The sequence below is a fragment of the Octodon degus genome, unplaced genomic scaffold, assembly GCF_000260255.1.
Source record: "Octodon degus isolate 3935 unplaced genomic scaffold, OctDeg1.0 scaffold00061, whole genome shotgun sequence".
NCBI classification, from domain to species: domain Eukaryota; kingdom Metazoa; phylum Chordata; class Mammalia; order Rodentia; family Octodontidae; genus Octodon; species Octodon degus.
The window spans coordinates 8,037,415-8,056,328 of NW_004524637.1; the positions used below are offsets into that span (position 1 = coordinate 8,037,415).

At 45.1% G+C, this 18,914-nt stretch overlaps 1 protein-coding gene across 1 annotated transcript; it reads right to left on the reverse strand.

The window, feature by feature from the left end:
* Nucleotides 1–11,797: 11,797 nt before the first annotated feature.
* On the reverse strand, nucleotides 11,798–12,174 carry LOC111817552 (small nuclear ribonucleoprotein G). Its single transcript, XM_023718736.1, has one exon. The coding sequence runs from the start codon at nucleotides 12,142–12,144 to the stop codon at nucleotides 11,914–11,916; it is 231 nt and encodes a 76-aa protein (XP_023574504.1). The 5' UTR covers nucleotides 12,145–12,174; the 3' UTR covers nucleotides 11,798–11,913.
* Between the last annotated feature and the right edge of the window lie 6,740 nt (nucleotides 12,175–18,914).

An 18,914-nucleotide genomic window follows, 5' to 3' on the forward strand; every position in this document is an offset into this window, starting at 1 on the left:
TTTAGAACACTGAGAAGCATGTCAAGGGACAGATGTAGCAAATACTCGGTGGACCTGCAGTTAAGGAGGATTCTTCAGCCCCTGGCAAAAGCAGGGCCAAGAGCAGGCTGAGGCGAGTGCGGCCTTTGTGGCACAGAATGTAAGGGGACAGCCAACGGAAAGCAGATAAGCAAAAGCAACCACTATTTTAATGCAATATTTAGAATATAAAAATCAATGTAATAGTTCCACGGTGAAGAAGACTTCAGAAACATAAAGATGGGATAGGTTGGGGGAAGATAAAAATATTTGAAGAGTAACATGAATAACATTTTCAACCTGCTAAAAATGACTACCATAACCAGTCTGTATTCTCTGCTTCTAGACTTCTAGCTATAGACAGAAAAACTGTATAAACTACTAATTGCATTTGCCCCTTCTTTGCAGCCACACACTCTCTTACTAGATCATCACGTTGAGTCTCACTGGCTGACCCTACCTGTTTACCAGGACTTCACAGTACACCAGGGAGGTAAAACAAACTCATACTGCTCTGGAAAACATTTTGCCTTAACTGGGGATGTTTAGACATGTCTGCATCTTGTCTTCTGAATAACTACTGTGAAGACAACAACACACAATGTATTAATTATTGAAACTATCCTACTAACCTGTTTCAAAACTGTTTCATTGCTATTTTTTTCCCATTAAAATGAATAATTTTTTTTAAAAAAAAAAAAAGAAAGAAAGAAAATACAATGCTGGGCCAACCACATAGCTCAGCAGACTAAAGTTCCTGCGTAGGCAGGCTCAGGGGCTGGGGGTTCGATCCCCAGTTTGCCGTGCCGGCCCCGCCCCCAGGGTGCGCTGAGAGGCGACTGAGACTGTGCGTGGTGGCACACGCCTGTAATCCCAGCACTTGGGAGGCTGAGAACAAGAGGATTGCTGCGAGGCCGATCTGTGTAGATTTGCTGTGATAGACAACACATAAGGCACAAGTCGAGAAGCCACAGCAGGTAGCCAGGTAATAGAGGGGATGGCGTAGCTCATGCTTCTCAACTACCCGTCATTTCAGAGAATGCTGATTTTATTTGTAAGGTCTGAATATTCTTTAATGTGGCGCTCATTTTTGTTCTGGTTCATAGATGCAGTCCAAGCTCCGATGTGCTGTTGGGATAAATTGTGCATTAATGCCACGAGCTATTCCTAGGCGGACCATGGCCATCATTTAAAATAGCCTCGTTTTGACAAATCCAGGCTCTCAAATGTCTCTCCAAAGACAAATAAGGCACCATCTCTGCCCTCAGATGGCATGCACTGGAAGGCTCCCGGGGAGCCCCTCTCCTTTTGGCTGCTCTGTGCTCTCTCACGGCCTCCAGTTGTTCTGCTCAGGCTGGTGGAGCTGCAGAGCTCGCCTCCACCCAAAGGCCAGGAGCTAAGGGGTTCCCACCCCACTGGGCAGGGGCGTGGGCATGGAATTACCATTGTGACTTGGAAAGACACTTGATTCTGGTTGGTGGCTAGGTCCTGGGATAACTTTTTATTTCTATTTCAGGTGAACTCTAGGTTCAACAGGTTCTGTGGGAAGGCTAGTGCTAATGCCTGTGTGTGACACCATTTTGACAAGAACATCGGAGGAATGAATGAGCAACAAGCTTTTGGAACATGATCCAACACTATCTTTGAGACTATCTATAGAGATGTCAGGCGAATTGTGTCATATCACAATATGCCTCAGGAACATTCCCATAGTTATCAGTTTAAACCAGTAGTAATAAATGCAAACTTGCTTAGCAGGGTGAACTGTCACCATTCTTTGTGGACAGCAAAAGCTAGTTAGGGACTATTACATAAATTAATAATTACGACATGTCTTGACTTAACTTGATCTCATCTAGCTCCTATTTGTAACATATTTAAATGTTTCCTCAATACTCTCAGGCTCTTGTTACCCATTCTCTTCTACCACTATGTTGGGCACTTGATCATTCTACCACAATTACATAGAGAGGAATGAATTAAAATCCGGTGCACTGTCCAGCACCACATCCACAATCTTCTATCTACATATCAACTCTGACAGGCATAATTGTGAAAGTTCACTGTACTTTTTAAATATTCCTTTGAATTGCATCATGTCTATATTAAATCATAGCTTTATTTGCAGTAGATGTGAAACAAGCTGACAAATCATATACTTCTTTGAATTGACTACTTTATCCCTTAGACATGCAGAATGGGATTCCATTTGCTAAAGAACACAGTATAAACTAGAGAAAACTTGGAGTCTAACAGGACAGATCACCACCTATAGGAAATTGCCGAATATTGCCAGCTTGGGCCCTGACCGCTTTTTATATACATACTCAAAATAATGTCTTTTTTTAATAATATGTTTTTAATTAAGTAACTTTCCTAATTCTATTTCCACAAACATGTTTCAGTCAATTCTTCAGTTTGTTTATAGAGTAGTACTATTTCATTAACTTGCTAATAAGAGTTTCCAATAAAATGTCATATCTAAGACTGCATTGGCTACTAAAAATGTAAATTTATGCTTATCTATGTATTAACATATTAATAATTATAATGTAATATAAATGAACCAATATAATGATTAACATAGTGTAATATGAATATATGTGTGTATGTATATATATTCATGAAAGCTGTTTATAAGCAGAGTGTGAGGTTTTATAAAGAGTTCTCTCACTTTTGTTAAAACCTCAACTTTAGCACTTAATCATGAGTTTCTTCATCAATCTTTCTTGCAAGTCAAAGTTGTAAGAGATGAGAGATGTATGTCCTTACCTTCCCGAGGCTAGCACAGTAATTGATACATACAAGGACTTCCTTAAATATTTGTTGAATGCATTCAGCAGGAATCCGAGGGCATAAATTATTATTACCATAATTGATAGGCAGAATTCTTTTTACATTATCTGGTGTGCATAAGCATACCAGAGTTTTATCATTTCCACTTGAGGCAAGATTTTTATTAGTGTATGTTTGCAATGCATAATAATTACATTTATCTGGGAAACATGCTTTTGATTGGGAAATGGAGGAAATGTCTTACATTTCCAAAATGATATTACTATTCCCTATTTATGTAAGTTTAAGTTACAACTAGAAAATATCTCATTTAAAATTTGAATATGAAAGGATAATATTATATAAATTGTTATCTTTTAATCATCATTAAATCTGTTTAAAAATGAATGTTTGATTTTTTTTTTTTGACAAGGTCGTCTCGCTGTATAATTTAGACTGGCCTTGGGCTCTCTATGTAACCCATGACAGCCTTGACCTTGCAGCCCTTCTGCCTAGCCTCCCAAGTCCTGGGCGTGAGTCACCATGCCCAGCCGGAATCTTTGAAAAATTAGTTAATTTCAGGCAGTAATATGATTCCATAGACCTGTCCATGCATCTTTAGAGGCATGTATGAATTACATATCAGATGTCACTTGAAGTAATATATTAGCTTATACTAACAAATCTATAAAAAATACTGAGCTACCTGTGGTTATACCTAAGTTTTTCTGCCTCTTTCTAGTGCCAATGCTGTGTATTTCCCCATACTTAGAAGCAGTTACTACTCCACCCCCACAGTGATAAAGAACTTCATCAGATCGGGGTGACTACTTTCTATAAGTCTATGAATAGGAAAATCAGGCTTCTCCTCCATGGCTGTGATAGAATCATCAGGTGTCCCCAGAGCCACTGCATAAAACAGGCTCCCAGCCCAACCCTAACACAGGTGATGCCTTTCCTGCGCTGCACTGGCATGTGGTACTGTGCGAGCCGAAGAGGGCAGGCCCTGCTTGGTGTGACAACTGCTAAGTGTGGAGGAAAGTGAAACAAGTTACAGGCCCAAATTACTATTATAGAACTTTACAATTGTACGACAAGGTGCTATTATTGTCATGGTAATAACATAAATAAATAATATAGCGACTCTGTGATAACAGTACTATTTATTGAGCATTTTATCCTTGCTAGGTTTGGGGCAGCTCAGGGACTCCTGACTGTATCCTTCAGAACTGAGGTGCAAGGGAATGACACTGCCCATGGGTCAGAGCCCAAGGGTGTCAGAGCCAGAACTACACCTTGGCCAACTGGCCCCAAGCCCACCCTCCCTAACCACTTAGCACGTGTAACAGGAACCTGCTACTTAAACCTGCCACACGCTGTGAAGATTCTGTGGCTCGGTGATCCATGAAAATATCCAAGTGGATACTGCTCCCTGTAGTTATGCCCCAGCCTGCAGCCAATCAAGTCACCCTGGAGCACAGAAGGGTGTGTAGAGCTCTGAACAAGTGGGTGGCCCAGGAAGCGTGGTAATCCAGCAGGACCACCCACCTGCCAGTGTTGCACACCGCGTCAGTGGTGTTCTCCTTTATAGACCATGTCTTCACTGATTGGTCCTCTCACACTGTCAGTCACCAAGGCAACAGAATCCCCTACAGCTGGGGGCTGGAGTTGTGTTTCCAAGGGTGTATTAGCCATGGGTTCCCCTCTGTATCTCTGAAGTCATGCTTGTTTAATTTGAACACAGTTTGACAAGTGTGAATGTAATTGTTTTGTACTTTTTAATTGTTTTAGGTGGATCTGTATCTTTGTGGAAACAAAATTTCACCATCTTTTTGCCAAAATGATACCAGCACAGAACAACCTTGCTTTCTTTGTATCTGCTATGAATCCGCAGGCTACAGTCTTCTGCAGGAAGTCTGTCTAAACAACTGAGTGTCCTTGTCCCCATTCCTCAGCAAGGGCTAGTGTAACCCCAGTCAATGCATGTCAGCGCAGGCCTGCGTCCGTCTCTACCCCACTGCACACCCCTCTGCTCCGGGGCTGTCCCCAGCGCACCTGGTTTTGTACTCTGTCAGTCAGATGGGCCAGCTGGGTGTGTAGTAGCACATCCCGAGTCTTAGCAGCTCTCTCGCTAGGAGGTATTCCTGTGCTAAGCACAGTCCACTTCAGCAGAGCAGGTTTTTCCAAAGGAGCACAACATAAAGTCCCGCATAATTATGCAACACTGTTAGCCAAGTACCTCTGAGGGAGGAGGGCGGTGCCGTTTCTCCTACAGGAGAGCTCCATTAGTCAGGCTGGCACTCACTCTTGAGTCACCCTCAGTCACTGGAAGGGACCTGAGGGGTGTGAGGCCCGGAAGGTGAAGGGGAGGGACCGCTGGTGACAATCAGGAAGCTTTGCCACACAGACCTGGAGAACTTGGGGCTTTCCTTGGTACGAGGACCTAGTGTCTCCTAACTAAGTAACTGCAATCATGATTGAAGACAACATTAGCTAAGATGCTTCACCAGTTATAATAAACATTTCTATGAGCTGTAGTAAAATCCAGCTGGATGAATAAGTGTAAAACAGCAACAGCAGTAAGTAATCTTACCCTTTGGACAGCTATTATTAGGAAGTTGGCAAGTGACTTGAATTTTAAAGATAAAAGTGAAAAATGGTGTTAAACTACCTCAACTTTTCATTTTAAAAGAGAATTCCTCTTTCTCTCCCTTCAGCCTAATCTATGACACCATAGTGACATAAAAAGCTGATTCACCAGTGTCTAAATGAAAAACATTACCAGCAAGTGATTAATTCTAAACATCTGTGACTATCCCAGGACTCAGGCACTTTGCTGTAGTCATAGTCTATCACTGTTATAACTAATAGGTTTCTAAGACCACCATTTATCTCTAAGAAGAATGCGACAATTTTGAATATGTTTTGTCCTGGTTATAGGTGTTAAGGATTGATGAATTATTGGATTCAGCAATATGATTGATCAAGAGACTGAGAAGACAGGTCACAGACTGAGAAAAAAAAAAACATTTGTTAAAGGCATATATGATAAAGCCTACTACCCATCATCCACGAAAAACTCTTAGAATTCAACAATAAGAAAATGAGTAGCTCAGTTGAGAAATGGGCAAAAGACGCAAATAGGAACCGTACCAGAGAAAAGACACAAAGCAAATGAGCGTGTGACAAGACGCATCACAACATGTCATGAGGGACACGCAAATTAAAATGCGACAGGACTGTACACCTAGTGGGCAGGTGGGCAAAAGTCCCAAACGCTGATCAGACCCGGTGGTGCCGAGGGTGGGGAGCCTCGGGAACGCTTTCCTTCTGGTGAGAAGGCAGCGTGGGACAGCCACTGTGGAGGTCAGGCGGCCGCTCCTCGCGAGACTAATGTGCTCTGGCAATCACACTGCTCATAGTTCAGTTATCCACGCAAAATTTTGAACACAGATATGCCCAACAGCTTTATTTGTCATTGCCACAGCTCGGAAGCAAGCAAGGCGTCCTCCAGTAGGTGCCTCGATCAGTACACGGCGGCACACCCGGCGAAGGACACTGGCCAGTGGCGAAGGTGATCAGGCTACAGAACCGCAAAAAGGTGGGAGGGATTTTCATACTCCTCAGTGAAAGTGGCCAGTCAGAAAGGCTGTGCAGCCTGCTTCCCACAGTGTGGCTGCATCCATGGAGACATGAGAAAGGTGTAGGGACAGAGCCAGCCGCAAGACCAGTGGCTACCAGGGCTAAGGAGGAAGCGTGAGGAAGTGGCAGAGCGCGGAGGATCTTATAGGGTGGTGAGGCTGCGTGTGACCTTATGACAGTGGGCACATGCCACCGCACAATGGCCAGAGCCTGTGGTATCCACACAGTGCCAGCCGGCAGGCCTGAAGCCAACCGTCAACCTGAGCAATAACTGACTTGCTAGAAATGAATGGAAGCTGTCCAGGAGCAGAACAGTGAGTACATGGAACCCTCTCTATTGCCTGCTTAGCTTTGCTGCAGAAGTAAAATTGCTCTTAAAATGAATTATGTTTTTTAAAATTATGATTTGTAATGAAAATGTTACATGAAAATTTTCAAAGAAGTTTATATTTTTTGTATTTTAGGGAAGGGTCTGCAGAGTGTTCAGGGTCTCACTACTAGATCCAACTCGTAGTGATTCTCCTGTTTACAGCCTCCCAAGAGCTGGGATTACAGGTGTGCACCACTAGGCCCAGTCTCAATTGCAATCTCAGCGCACCCTGGGGGGCAGGACCAGCACAGTAGGCCGGGATCGAACCCCCGCCCCCTGCACCTGCTTGCAGGCACTTTAATCTGCTGAGCTATTTGGCCGGCCCTCAAAGAAATTTATTACATTAGCAACAGCATGAAAACTTCAGTAGCTGCTTAGTTCAACATCATTTAGATAATGAATTTTTGAGGTGTGAATTATCTCACTATGTTTTCCTGGCTGGCCTTGAACTCTCGACTCAAGTGGTCCTCCTGCCTCAGTCTCCCAAGGAGTACAGATATACGCCACCATGCCCAGCTGGTAGATAGCTTTTAAATGCTTCTATTTAAATTGTAGGAAACTCGGAGATAATGCAGAGAAGGGCAAGCTGTTCATAGTATCCCTCAAGCCAGGGATCCATGACAGGCCCCCCTGGATTTAAAGTCATTAACTTCTATTATTGTTACAGTGCCTGACCATGAGCCCTTAATCTGATTATCTCTCTTGCCATTCTAATTACAGCTATTCCTCCACTGTATTATAAGTACAAATGAATTCCTAATAGCTATATGGAAAGTTCCTTCTGCTTGTTTTGCTATTAAAATTTGACTGTTTTTGTACTTTATTTAGAAACTGTGTTCAAATTATAGTTTACAAATCCACAATCAACAATATCATGACAGCAGAGTACAATTAATGTCCTAACTACTCCTTAATTGAAAAATTTCCCTCTGCAAATGAGATTTTATTATTTGCATCTCATTATATATATTTTCTAAGGAGACTCCAAATTTATACCACCAAACTATTGTGTATAAATAACATACACTGAATTCTTTACTAAGTAGCTACTACACAGTGTATTGTGCTCCCTTCAAATTACCTAAAGCAATCAATTTGTAAGAGAGGGGCTAAAATCCTCTCACAGTAACAAAGCTATTTTATGAGAATGCTTTTTTTATGCTATACCAAAAATTTATTTTTTTAAATTTTTTATTTAATGAGAAAGAAATAGCAATGAGACAAACAAGTTAGTAGGACAGTTACAATAATTAATACATTGCATATTGTTGTCTTCGTAGTAGTTATTCACAGGACAAGATGTGGACATATCTTGTCTAAACAATATTAATACAATCCTTTCTTCTCATTGAACTAAAAGAAAGTAGCTCTATATCTATCCTATTTTGTATATACATATACATATATTTTTTTCACTACAAAATGGTCTTTCATTTATAGCCCACTTTTTTTGTTTTGTTTTGTCAGAGATGGGTGTTCCATTGCTGTTAGAGAAGCTGTATTTGGAGAAGTCTTTAAAGGATCTTTCCATACTCAACACCAGCTCAGATATTGTAGGTACCTGAATTCAGCAAAATATCCTAATATAGTCCAATAGGCCATGGTAGTTGTGGGTTATCAGCAGAGCTGGCAATTGTCAGAAGTTGTTGGCTGTGGGGGGTGATGGAACACTCCTCTTACACTTTCCCTTATTTGGGCAAGAAATGCTGCAGCACCAATCCCTGCTTGCCTTGGCATCTTCCTGTGGTCCCGGACCTTTGCTACCAATCTGCAACTAGTGCCGCCCACTACTTCTGCTACACGGCTATTTAGACCCTGCTCACTTCCTCAATAAACAAGACTTGATCAATATCCTGTCTTGTCTCCATCTCTTGTATCTCTTGCCCTGTCCTGTTCATCCCCATTCCTCCTCCAGGTCACTAACCCACGTGTTGACTCGCGAGACAAGTCAGTTGGCTTGAGCCTTTTACAGCTCAGCATATTCATATGGCATTACTTTTTATACCAAGTGGTTATACTTTTCTGCTGGATGGTTAAGACCAAATTAAAGCAAGACCTATATAACTAAAAATATAACTTTTGTATCTGACAGGGTCAGTCAAATCTCCTCAGGAAAAAAAAAGAGAGAATGCTTTAAACTATAAATAGAAGAAAATATTGCCATTGACTTGAATAATGAATAGTATTTTTCTCGCTGGGGTGAAGGAGCATAACCCTTTTTGAACATGAACATAAAACCAGGTTGTGAATCACTTAGGACTAGAAAATAGCCTGGAGCAGACCTGGGCAAGCACGGGCAGCACGCTGGTCATTACTTTCGAGCTTCTCAGAGACCCCCTGTCACTGGCCTGCAGTTGGGGTCCACTCTCTTCTTATGACTGTAGAAAGAACAGTAGACCTTCAAACTACCTGGCCTCCCTATGATTTCCACAAAATAAATTAAAAATAAAAAGGAAATAATTTTACCAGATCTGTGGATAAATGGATCATTAAGACTATGCTAAGAAATAGGCAACAAAATGCCCCCCCCTTTTTGCCGGCTCGGCCCACTCTGAGGGTGGGTCTGGTGTGGCATGTGGTGCCGGGAATCAAACCGTGGTCCCCTGCGGCTGCCTAAGCTTGCCTAAGCAGGCACTTTAAACCACTGAACTATCTCACCGGCCCTCAATACCCATTTCTTATACAGTCCTATGGGCTGTACTAAACAGTTTATTTTTCATATGTTAACAATTTGAGCTAGATATCATTGTCCATATTTTACATATTAAAAAATAGACCTAGAAAGACCATGTAACTCATTCAAAGTGACAAGGCTCAGCTTTGAATTGCCCTTGGTTCAAGAATGTTTCCAGGACCACGAAAGCAGCTCACTCACTTATTTTCTGTACCTCTGAATGCTGTCCCAAAAAAGACAGTAAAAGCTTAGCAGAATGGGGAGAACATCAAAGAGCCACAGCGTAAGCGAGAGCAATAGCCTTCTAGAAGCTGGGGAGATAGCTCCGCGGCATCAACGCCTGCTTCACAAGCACAGAATCCTGAGTTCGATCCCCAGTACCAAAAAAGAATAACTTCTGGAAGACTTAGAAAGGGGTGCTTAATTTAACAAATGATCAACCGGTACAGGAGCCCTCCCCAAGTTACCAGCACCAGCGGAAAGCTAAGCGAAGGAGACAATAGGTCTCCCACCAAAACCCTTAGGAAAGTGGCAGGCCTGAGAAGCTGGACTGAAAACAAACAGGTTTTGGAAAGTGTAGTGGATTTCTAACAGGTGGTCAGCTTCTTACACCAGCTGAATTAAACTAGCGCAGTGCTGAGTGGGGCAGGACTCCCGAGCGCTCTTACCAGCAGCAGAAAGGCAGAACAGACACGCTGTTGAAACGCGGCTAGGGATGCTGTCTGCAGCAGCTTTTGGAGTGGCTGGAAGCTGCTGGTTCTCTCGGGCTGTCCTGCTGGAGGACCTTGTCATGCTGACTTTCCCAGTGCACTTTGGAGGAGCTCGGGTCCTCATCTTGAACATGGCTTCCTGGCTCCGGAGGGGAAGATGGTGCCCTACTCAGCCTCGTGAGAAGCTTGTTGCGCTGGCTTTCCTGATGGGAACTCGGTTTTCCTCATCACTGGAGGAGCTCGGGACCTCACTGTTGCTGACGGTGGCTGTGGTACCGTTGGGGGAGCTCTGGCGCTTACTTTGAGCATTATTTTCTGGCTCCAGTTCAGATCCCTCAGCCTGCTGGCACAGATCCTTCATCCTGGCATGGGCTTCCCAGCTTCCATCACTGACCTTTGGCCTTCCCAGCACAGATCCGTGACTCTGGCCTGCATGGGATTTTGTGGTGGGCTCTCGGCCTCCAGTTGGCCTGGTGGGAGGCCTTACTATAAGCTCTAGGCCCTCAGCTGGGTTCGTTAGTATTTAGTGTGTGGATAGATTGCCTGCTCTTGTAGTATGTGATTCTTGGGTGATTCGTTATAAAATACTATTACAAAATGTGTCCTATACTGTATTGTTCACCTTACAAAAACCCCAAGCCATGACAGAAAGCTTGTGTATAAAATGCTCACACCACCAGCTCCCTTCCCCTACCCTCATCTGCTAAATTCACACCATTAAAATAATGGTTAATTGCTCATTGCTCATATCCTCATTGAATAAGGAAAAGATTTTCTCTCAAAAAATCATGGCAAAAGAATAGATGTGCCCCAACTACCGTTGCCCTCGTTTTGTCATCAGGAAAGCTCCCACCCCAGGGACCCCCAGCGCTTGTCCTCAGGAGCACGGCTTCCCAGCCAGCTCCCCTGCCAGCGTCAGGCACCTCCAAGCCAGCCCTTGCGTGTGTCATGCTCAAATGTGAAGGCGAGCTGAGCTAGGTAGCCCTTGCGAGACCAAAAGTCAAGACAGGCGCACTGATACACTAACCCTACAGGAAACAAAGGCAATTCCAGGAACAAAATATCTGAAAAGTTCTTCAATTATGTATTTTTATAAATATTTGAAAGTATGTTTCTTCTGGAAAAAAAAATAAGGCGGGCATGGGGCGTAGCACAATGACACAGTGCTCACCCAGCGCACACAGCGTGGTGGCTCAGACCCCAGCGCCCCTAGGCAGATCATTTTTAAAGGCTCTATAGGGCAGATAAGCAACAAGGTCATGAATGTTTTTTAAAATGTAATTGATAACATAATTAAATAGCATGATCAGAATACACAATCAAGAACATGTCCACAATATAGGAAAGCAAAATAATAACAAGATTTTTAAAAAGTATAGAGGTGGTAGGAGAAATGCTATGCTTAGGAGAATTAAACAGAGGACGGAAGGAGAAGATACTGTAGGAATAATAGAAGAGAATTTTTCTTAATAGAATGGAAATGCATTTGAGGATTTGGGAGCTTGCACTAGGGATTGAACCGACAGCCTTTGCACTGAGCTACATCTCCAGCCCTTTTTTTTTTTTTTTTTTTTTTTTTTTTTTTTTTTTTTTTTTTTTTTTTTTGACTATTACAAAAGTTTATTTAACAAAAATTTAATATATGAAAATGTGTATGACCCAATCTTCAGTCAGTGAAAGTAGCACTTGGAGGAGGGGCATGAATTTTTCTGCTGAGCAGTCATTTAAACTCGTTCCAAGGCTTCCAACATGATGATACTATTTCCTCGTATTACCACCATTCCAATGTTGTTCTGTTGCCCACTAGTTGCCATCTCCACACATTCATCTATCACAAGATTCATGAAGGGATCAAACCCTCGCAATATTCCTTGGACATGTCTGCCACCATTCAATTTCAATGATAACTTCTTGTCCATAAATTTTTTCAGCTCGGGAGGGTGAGCTTTGCTCATCTTGTCTAGTCGACGGGCTCAGGGAGCCTTTGAAAGAAATCTACAACCTCCGTCATGCTCCTGCGGTGGTGCTCCGGCCCTTTTTTATTCTTTATTTCAAGACAGGGTCTCAATATTCATTAAGCTACCTGGGTTGAGCTCAAACTTGTGGAGGGATTGCAGGCACACCCCACAGCCACGTGAAGAAAAGCACTTCTTAATTCAAGAGACTTCCAAGTTCATAGTAGAATGTACTAAGCAAAATCATACTTTAAAATTTGTTGGGAAATTTTAGAAACTGAGGAAAACGAAAAGTTGCTAATTAGGGGAAAACAAGTCACTGACAACTGAAAAGCAGACTCGTACTTGATTTTATTTTGCGAACAGTGCTAGCTATGGAAAGACAATGGAGATGTCTTCCAAAACCTCTAAGAAAAAGAAACTGATGTTTATTCTAGAATTATCACTCAGCCAAATACAGCACCTGTGAAGAATAAAGACGGATGTAAATATTCCGAAAGTACACCACCCGTGAAATTTGTCTTTGTTTGTCTGTCAGCCAGAACAACGAGAGAATAAACCAGGAAGACGCGGATCCCACAAGCGGCAGCTTCGCCCCCTGCGGACAGTGCGGGGTCGCCCAGGCAGCCACGCAGGGCCCGCGTGACAGCAGCATCGTGTCCTGGCGGGGGACATGCCTGGACCCCAGACAGGTGGCACTGATGTTATAGTGTATTTGAGATCCTGGAAAACAGGATCAGAGAAAATGAAACGGCAATCCAAACATCTAAGGAAAACAGAAACAAGGAACAGACGGTAGTCACAGCGCAGCACTTTGCTCCGGTTTAAGTAACAGAAATGTGTTTTATTGACTTTCAGCTTTTAGAATAATGAAGACAAAACATGGGAGGCTTCGTTTTGAGAGCAGAATAGAATGTGATCATTATCTTCCCGGCATGTAACATTAAAAATAAAATACAGGAGAGGAATTGGGTGGGGAAACTTAGAGAAATGAAAGGCAGAGGCACGCTATATATTACAAAGCATTATCATCAAAAGGTGCTTATAGCTCATGGAAGAACGCAGAGTCCATCATGTGTGCTTCCAGAAGGGGAGCGGGACTCCTGAACAGTGCTCGTCTGCCATAGTGATCTCAATACATAATGTCTCCAGCTGGCAACTTAAGGAATACATACAGCATTTGTCGCCCGGAAATATAGAGTGCCAGAAAAAAAGATACTTGGAAGTATAAATAAAAGGCTGTCCAAAGAATTAGAACTGTAAATAGTTTAAGTGCTTACTTCTGAGAAACAAAACTGAGGACAGAGAGGAGCAGAGCAAGCAGTGTTGATTTTCATTTTCAGATTCTGTATGTTTTCGGTGTTATGTGTGTAGGTTTGTATCTGTTATATTTTAATTGTTAAACCTAATCATGATACATAAAATATCCTCAGAAGAAACTTCTAAGCATCCAGCTAACAATCACATCCCCTCAGTGATGTTTAAAAAACTGGACAACACAAGGAGCTTAGAGTTTGGAGGTTATTCTCAGCAGCTATGTGCGCTAGAGAGTTCACTACAAACCAGAAGGTAAATGATCTTAAAACAAAACAAACAAACAAACAAACAAAAGCAGGGAGGGATTCTTCAGAGCTAGGTATGGCCCAAGAAGTCTTGGGTGCCCAGAACCGCGTTCCTCAGCCCACTGTCACTTCAGCGCCGCGACGGGAGTCCCCTCACCACCGAGACTGTCTCCTCTCAGGCTCAGCTTTGCTAATTCGTTTTGTTTCCCTTCTCAGGGCTGCCTAGCCTGAGAGTCTGAACATCTCAGAAGCAAGGGGCGGGGTGCAGTAACACTGCCCAGATCAGCCAAGGGGCGACAGGCGCCTGGAGAGAGGCAGTCTCTGGCCTCCCAGCTGCCACGGAGATTTCTTTAGAGTCTCTATGCTTTCCAGCTGAATTGTACCGCAGTGGCTCTCAGCAACAACCAGACTGACGTATACTCCTTATTTACTGGCTTTCCCTCTTCCTCCATTCATTCTCACACATTCATTCCAGATTGCCAGAACTAACTGGCAAATAAACTATTTACATCTGAGAAATTGTCTTAGGTTCTTCAAGTCCAAAATAAGATAGAAGAGGCCTAGGAATAAAGGGGCTGACAGGATGTGTGAGTACCCAAGTTAGGCCAAGTATCTGCCACTCCTCCAAATACTGAGAGACATTTCCTTAATATTTCAGAAAAGTACTGGGCCGCAGCAAGGAAAAAGCCAGAACAAAGACAAGATTTTAGAACAATGGGCCTAGACAGCATTTCACTGCTCTTGCGGGGTGAGAAGGGCATTTTTATGTTAGAGCACACTTCATTTAAGTCCTGCAAATTTTCTTGATATTTCCCTCTAATACTTGGTATTCAGTGTGGGAGCAAGTTTCCACGCACAAAGGGCTTTATAGGTGAAATTACGCGCTTTACTTAATGGGGTGAGTCAGGAGGAGACCTGAGGAGCTGCCACGACATCCCGTCATCTATGTGAGGGCCACTTGGCTGGGCACAGGCCAGGAAACTGCTGCTGCCATTGCTGCCACCACCAATGACACCACTCCTGCTCCACAGTAAGGAGGACAGTGATCAATAATAGATCCTGGAACCCAGCCACTGCCGGTGTGCAGTCGGGGCTGTGTGGCTGCCTTTTCCTCCAAAAGGACAAGTGCCCTTCATTGTTGGAAGCTCTGTAAGCACCGAAGATCCAGAACTCTGGCCACAAGCAGGCCTAGAAAGGTAGCTCTGAGCACACAACCCTCGAGGTGACACAGGGTGTGAAAGGCTGCCAGGCGTAAAAATTATGGGCACAGTCTGCTGGGAGGCTACCCAAGATCCACACTCGTCTGCCCATGTGTGACTTCTGAACAAAAGCCAGAGGAAAAACGCAACATATCCCATCCACCTGAGAACAGTACAACTGGATCTCATATAAACAAAAACATGTTCAGCTTTTCCTAAGAGAAAGGTCTATTAGAACTCAAAGTCTATTCACTGTATGCTTAGTGATATTTTTCATTTTACCTCTAACTACCTATAGTCCCACCTTGGTATCCTTTATACTAAAGACTAGATTAGAAATGACCACTATTAATATGCCTTAGGTCATATAGGAAGGGTAAGAGAGATGACGTATCGTGGTTGATACATGCAACATGAAGTAGGGGAGGTATGTAATGCCGCGTCAAGCCTTGCTAGTGCAGTTATCCTGCCCCAAGTAACACACAGAGAATGAAATCCCAGGGTCGAGCACCGCTGCCCTATTTCTCCTGTTTCTAAGTGATCTTTTGGACATGCAGCGGTGTTCTGCGGGCCTATGATACTGTTGTCTAAAGCCTTCAACGAGTTCCCGGCTGGGGGAAGACGCCAGCGACTCCACTTCAGGGCGTTATCGTAGTCGGAGTGATGCATCACACGCCCCAGAGCAGGAAGCACTGAGTGCCTGTCTCAGGCATCCAAGGCCAGCAGTGGCTCAGCCCTGGGCAGGTCTGGCACCCAGCAGAAGCACGGGCTAGATCAGCCTGGCTGAGAAATCTGCACTGTGTCAGCCCATAGACTGCCTCCCTGCGTGTGTTAGTTTTTTGTGGCAGCTGTAACACATGACCACAAAATGGCTGACTTAAAATAAGAGAAATGTATTCTGTTCCAATTCTGGAACCCAAGACTCCAAACCAAAGCTGGGAGTCCCTCCTTCCCTTCCTCTCTTCCAGTGGCTGCCGACTCCTGACCCGCAGCACCCTAATCACAGCCTCTGTCTGCACCCACCATCTGCCCTTTCCCTGCGTAGATTTCCTTCTCACAAAACCACTTATAACAGCACTGAGAGCCCACCTATGTAGTCCAGAGTTGCCTCCTCTTTTCAGGATATTGACAAACACACCGCCGCCTTTCCAATCAGGTGAGGGTGACAGCTTCCAGCCACCAGCCCTGACCTCTTGGGGCCAGCGTTCAGTTCAGCAGTGAACTCGCCCATTACATGTGTGGACCCATTTGCAAGCAGGGACTGCTGGGGGCAGGGCTAATGTCCCTGCATCAGCTCACTCTGTCCCCTGCTCTCTCTGCAGCCTCTTCTGCTAAAATGCCTTGTGGGGAGCAAAACATCACGCTCACAGCTCCTTGGAGCTTCCTGCTGCCACTCTTCAATCATATTTCTTCTAAATCCTCAGGCACATGGCCAAGTCAGTATCAAATTCACAGCTCTGTCAACAATCAGAGGCACAACTTCAAGGTTTCTCATGCTGAGTCCCGTGTTTCCTTCCCTGCACCCCTTCGGGCTACTCCTAAGTGACCCTGAGATGCCCCACATTTCTAGGTGGTGTTTGTGCACCATGTGAACCAACTTGTGAACCTAGTTCAGTGCTTTTCAGTTTTTCCAACATAAATTAGAATCTGCACCAGATGGTTTAAATGAAGAACCTTCGATGGAGGGACTGCATGACGTATAGACCGGGCTAAAGGAACGAACAGGAACAAGGTACCAGGAAACAAGCAAGGATATGCTGCTATCCTTAGGCCTGGGAGTGGAGAACAGGGCAAGAAATCTGTTCCTAGAGCTCAGTGACAACTAGAGCTGCCTAGAAGCAGCTCCAGGAGGCTGAAGAAAGAGGCAGCAAGAGATGCAACACCTTCAGGAGGCTGAGCCAGGAGGACTGCTGCACATTCGAGGCTACCCTAGGCCACACAGTGAGTTCAAGGACAGCCAGAACTACACTGCAAGGCCCTTTCTATAAAAAGAGAAGCAAGAGCTCTAGCAGCAGGTGGGAAAAGCACGAGAAGAGCCAGCCCCCTCTGAGTGCTCCTGACCTCCACTGTGCCTCCTGTTGACAGGACCCGCCCGGAGGCCACTTGGTAAGGACGTTCTTAGTCCATCTTCTGTAGGAAGGCCCAGAGCGCAGCACCAGCACCTGCTTGGCATTTGGTGGTAGCCTTCCTGCTAGATCAAGACATGGCACAGGGCATCACATGTGACATGGGGCACACCAGCCTGGGCTAGAGCATTTGTTTGTATAACAGTCACTCAGGAATAACCCAGTTATCCATCCACCCACGGACGAGCTCACTCATGAGGGATGAGCCCCCATCACCTCCCAGCACCACTAACACATGCCTTTAGGGATTAAATTTCCAACGCATAGACTTGAGGGACACATTCAAAGCTCAGAAAGGAGCCAACATGGTGTAGTACGCATGACTCACCCTTCAGGACACGACACAGGGTAGAATGGGTCGAAGGTATGCGAACTGTCCAGCCACACTTCGCTGGAGCATTCATGAAGCCACCTGTGTGGGCTGAGAGACACGGCTGTGGAAGTGGAGCAGAGGCGGGACGGAGACAACCCGGTCTCTCCAGCTTCAGAGCGAAGCCACATCCTAGCAATTAACAACTTTGGGGGAGAAAAAGAGAGAAGTAAATCCCCAGGAACCAGGAAAGATCTGACAGGAAAGGGAAAAGCGAAGAGAAACTGAAAAGGCAGAGCACAACACAGAGAAAGGAAGACACAGTCCTCGCTGTCGCTCCAGCTCCAAGCTCCTGGCTTGCAGGAAAAAGAACCTGAGTCTGCGGAGACAAAGGCAGGGCTGGGACTCCACGGGGCCCCGTGAGAAGCCAGGCAGGGACGTGGGGGTGGGTGCTGAGCTCTGCAGGGGCGGGTGCGATTCTGCTCCCACGGGAGCCCTGCCACGCGTGGCAGCTGTTGCGCCGTCCCAGTCCTGGTGCGCACCATGTCCCTGCACATGGGCTTTTCGGGTGACGGAGACTGTTTCTAGGCAGGGCCCGCAGCAGCCACAGGTCAGCTTCACTTCAGGGCTTCCAGTGTCACCAGCGCATAGTGACTGGGTGACCAACAGCCACCAAGACATCTGTGGTCAGGGAGCAGCTGGAAGGGGCTCCTGCTCCTCCTCCTGTTCCTGCTCCTGCTCCTTCTCCGGCCTGTTGAGCGCTTGGGTTGAAGGACACAGACCCCACCCTCTGTGGCCAGAGGCTGGGCCCACATACGTGGCTCTGGATTGGAAAGCACAGCAAAACCTGGGTAAGCGTTCATTCCAGAGACCTGCTTGTACACCGAAGCACCTGTGTATCGAAGTGAAGTTACCCATAAGAAGGAGTGGAAACTCGGGTGATTCATGCACAACTCCAAATAATAAAAATAAAAATGATCACAATACTGCAATATAATACAAAATAATAAAGAAAATGCAAAATACAAAGAAAAATAAATTAACCTGTACTTAACTTTGAAAATCTTCCTGGTTGGTTTTGTGAGGAAGACGAGGAGGAGGAGGGTCACTGTGTGGGACAACCTGCACCATTGCTAGCAGAGTCACAGTTATCTGTTGGTGCAGTGGAACCTCCTGCTCCTCCTCCTGTTCCTGCTCCTGCTCCTTCTCCGGCCCCTGCTCCTTCTCCTGCTCCTCCTCCTCCTCCTGCTCCTGCTCCTTCTCCTTCTTCTCTTCCTCCTCCTTCTTCTCCTCCTCCTCCTGCTCCTGCTCTTCCTCCTCCTCTCCTGTTCCTGTTCCTTCTCCTGCTCCTCCTCCTCCTGCTCCTCCTCCTCCTTCTCATTCTCCTTCTCCCCCTCCTCCTTCTCCTCCTCCTCCTCCTCCTGTTCCTTCTCCTCCTCCTCCTCCTGCTCCTCCTCCTGCTCCTCCTCATCCTTCTCCTTCTTCTTCCCCTCCTCCTGTTCCTTCTCCTCCTCTTCCTTCTCCTCCTTCTCCTCCTTCTCCCTCTCCTTTTCCTCCTCCTGCTCCTCCTCCT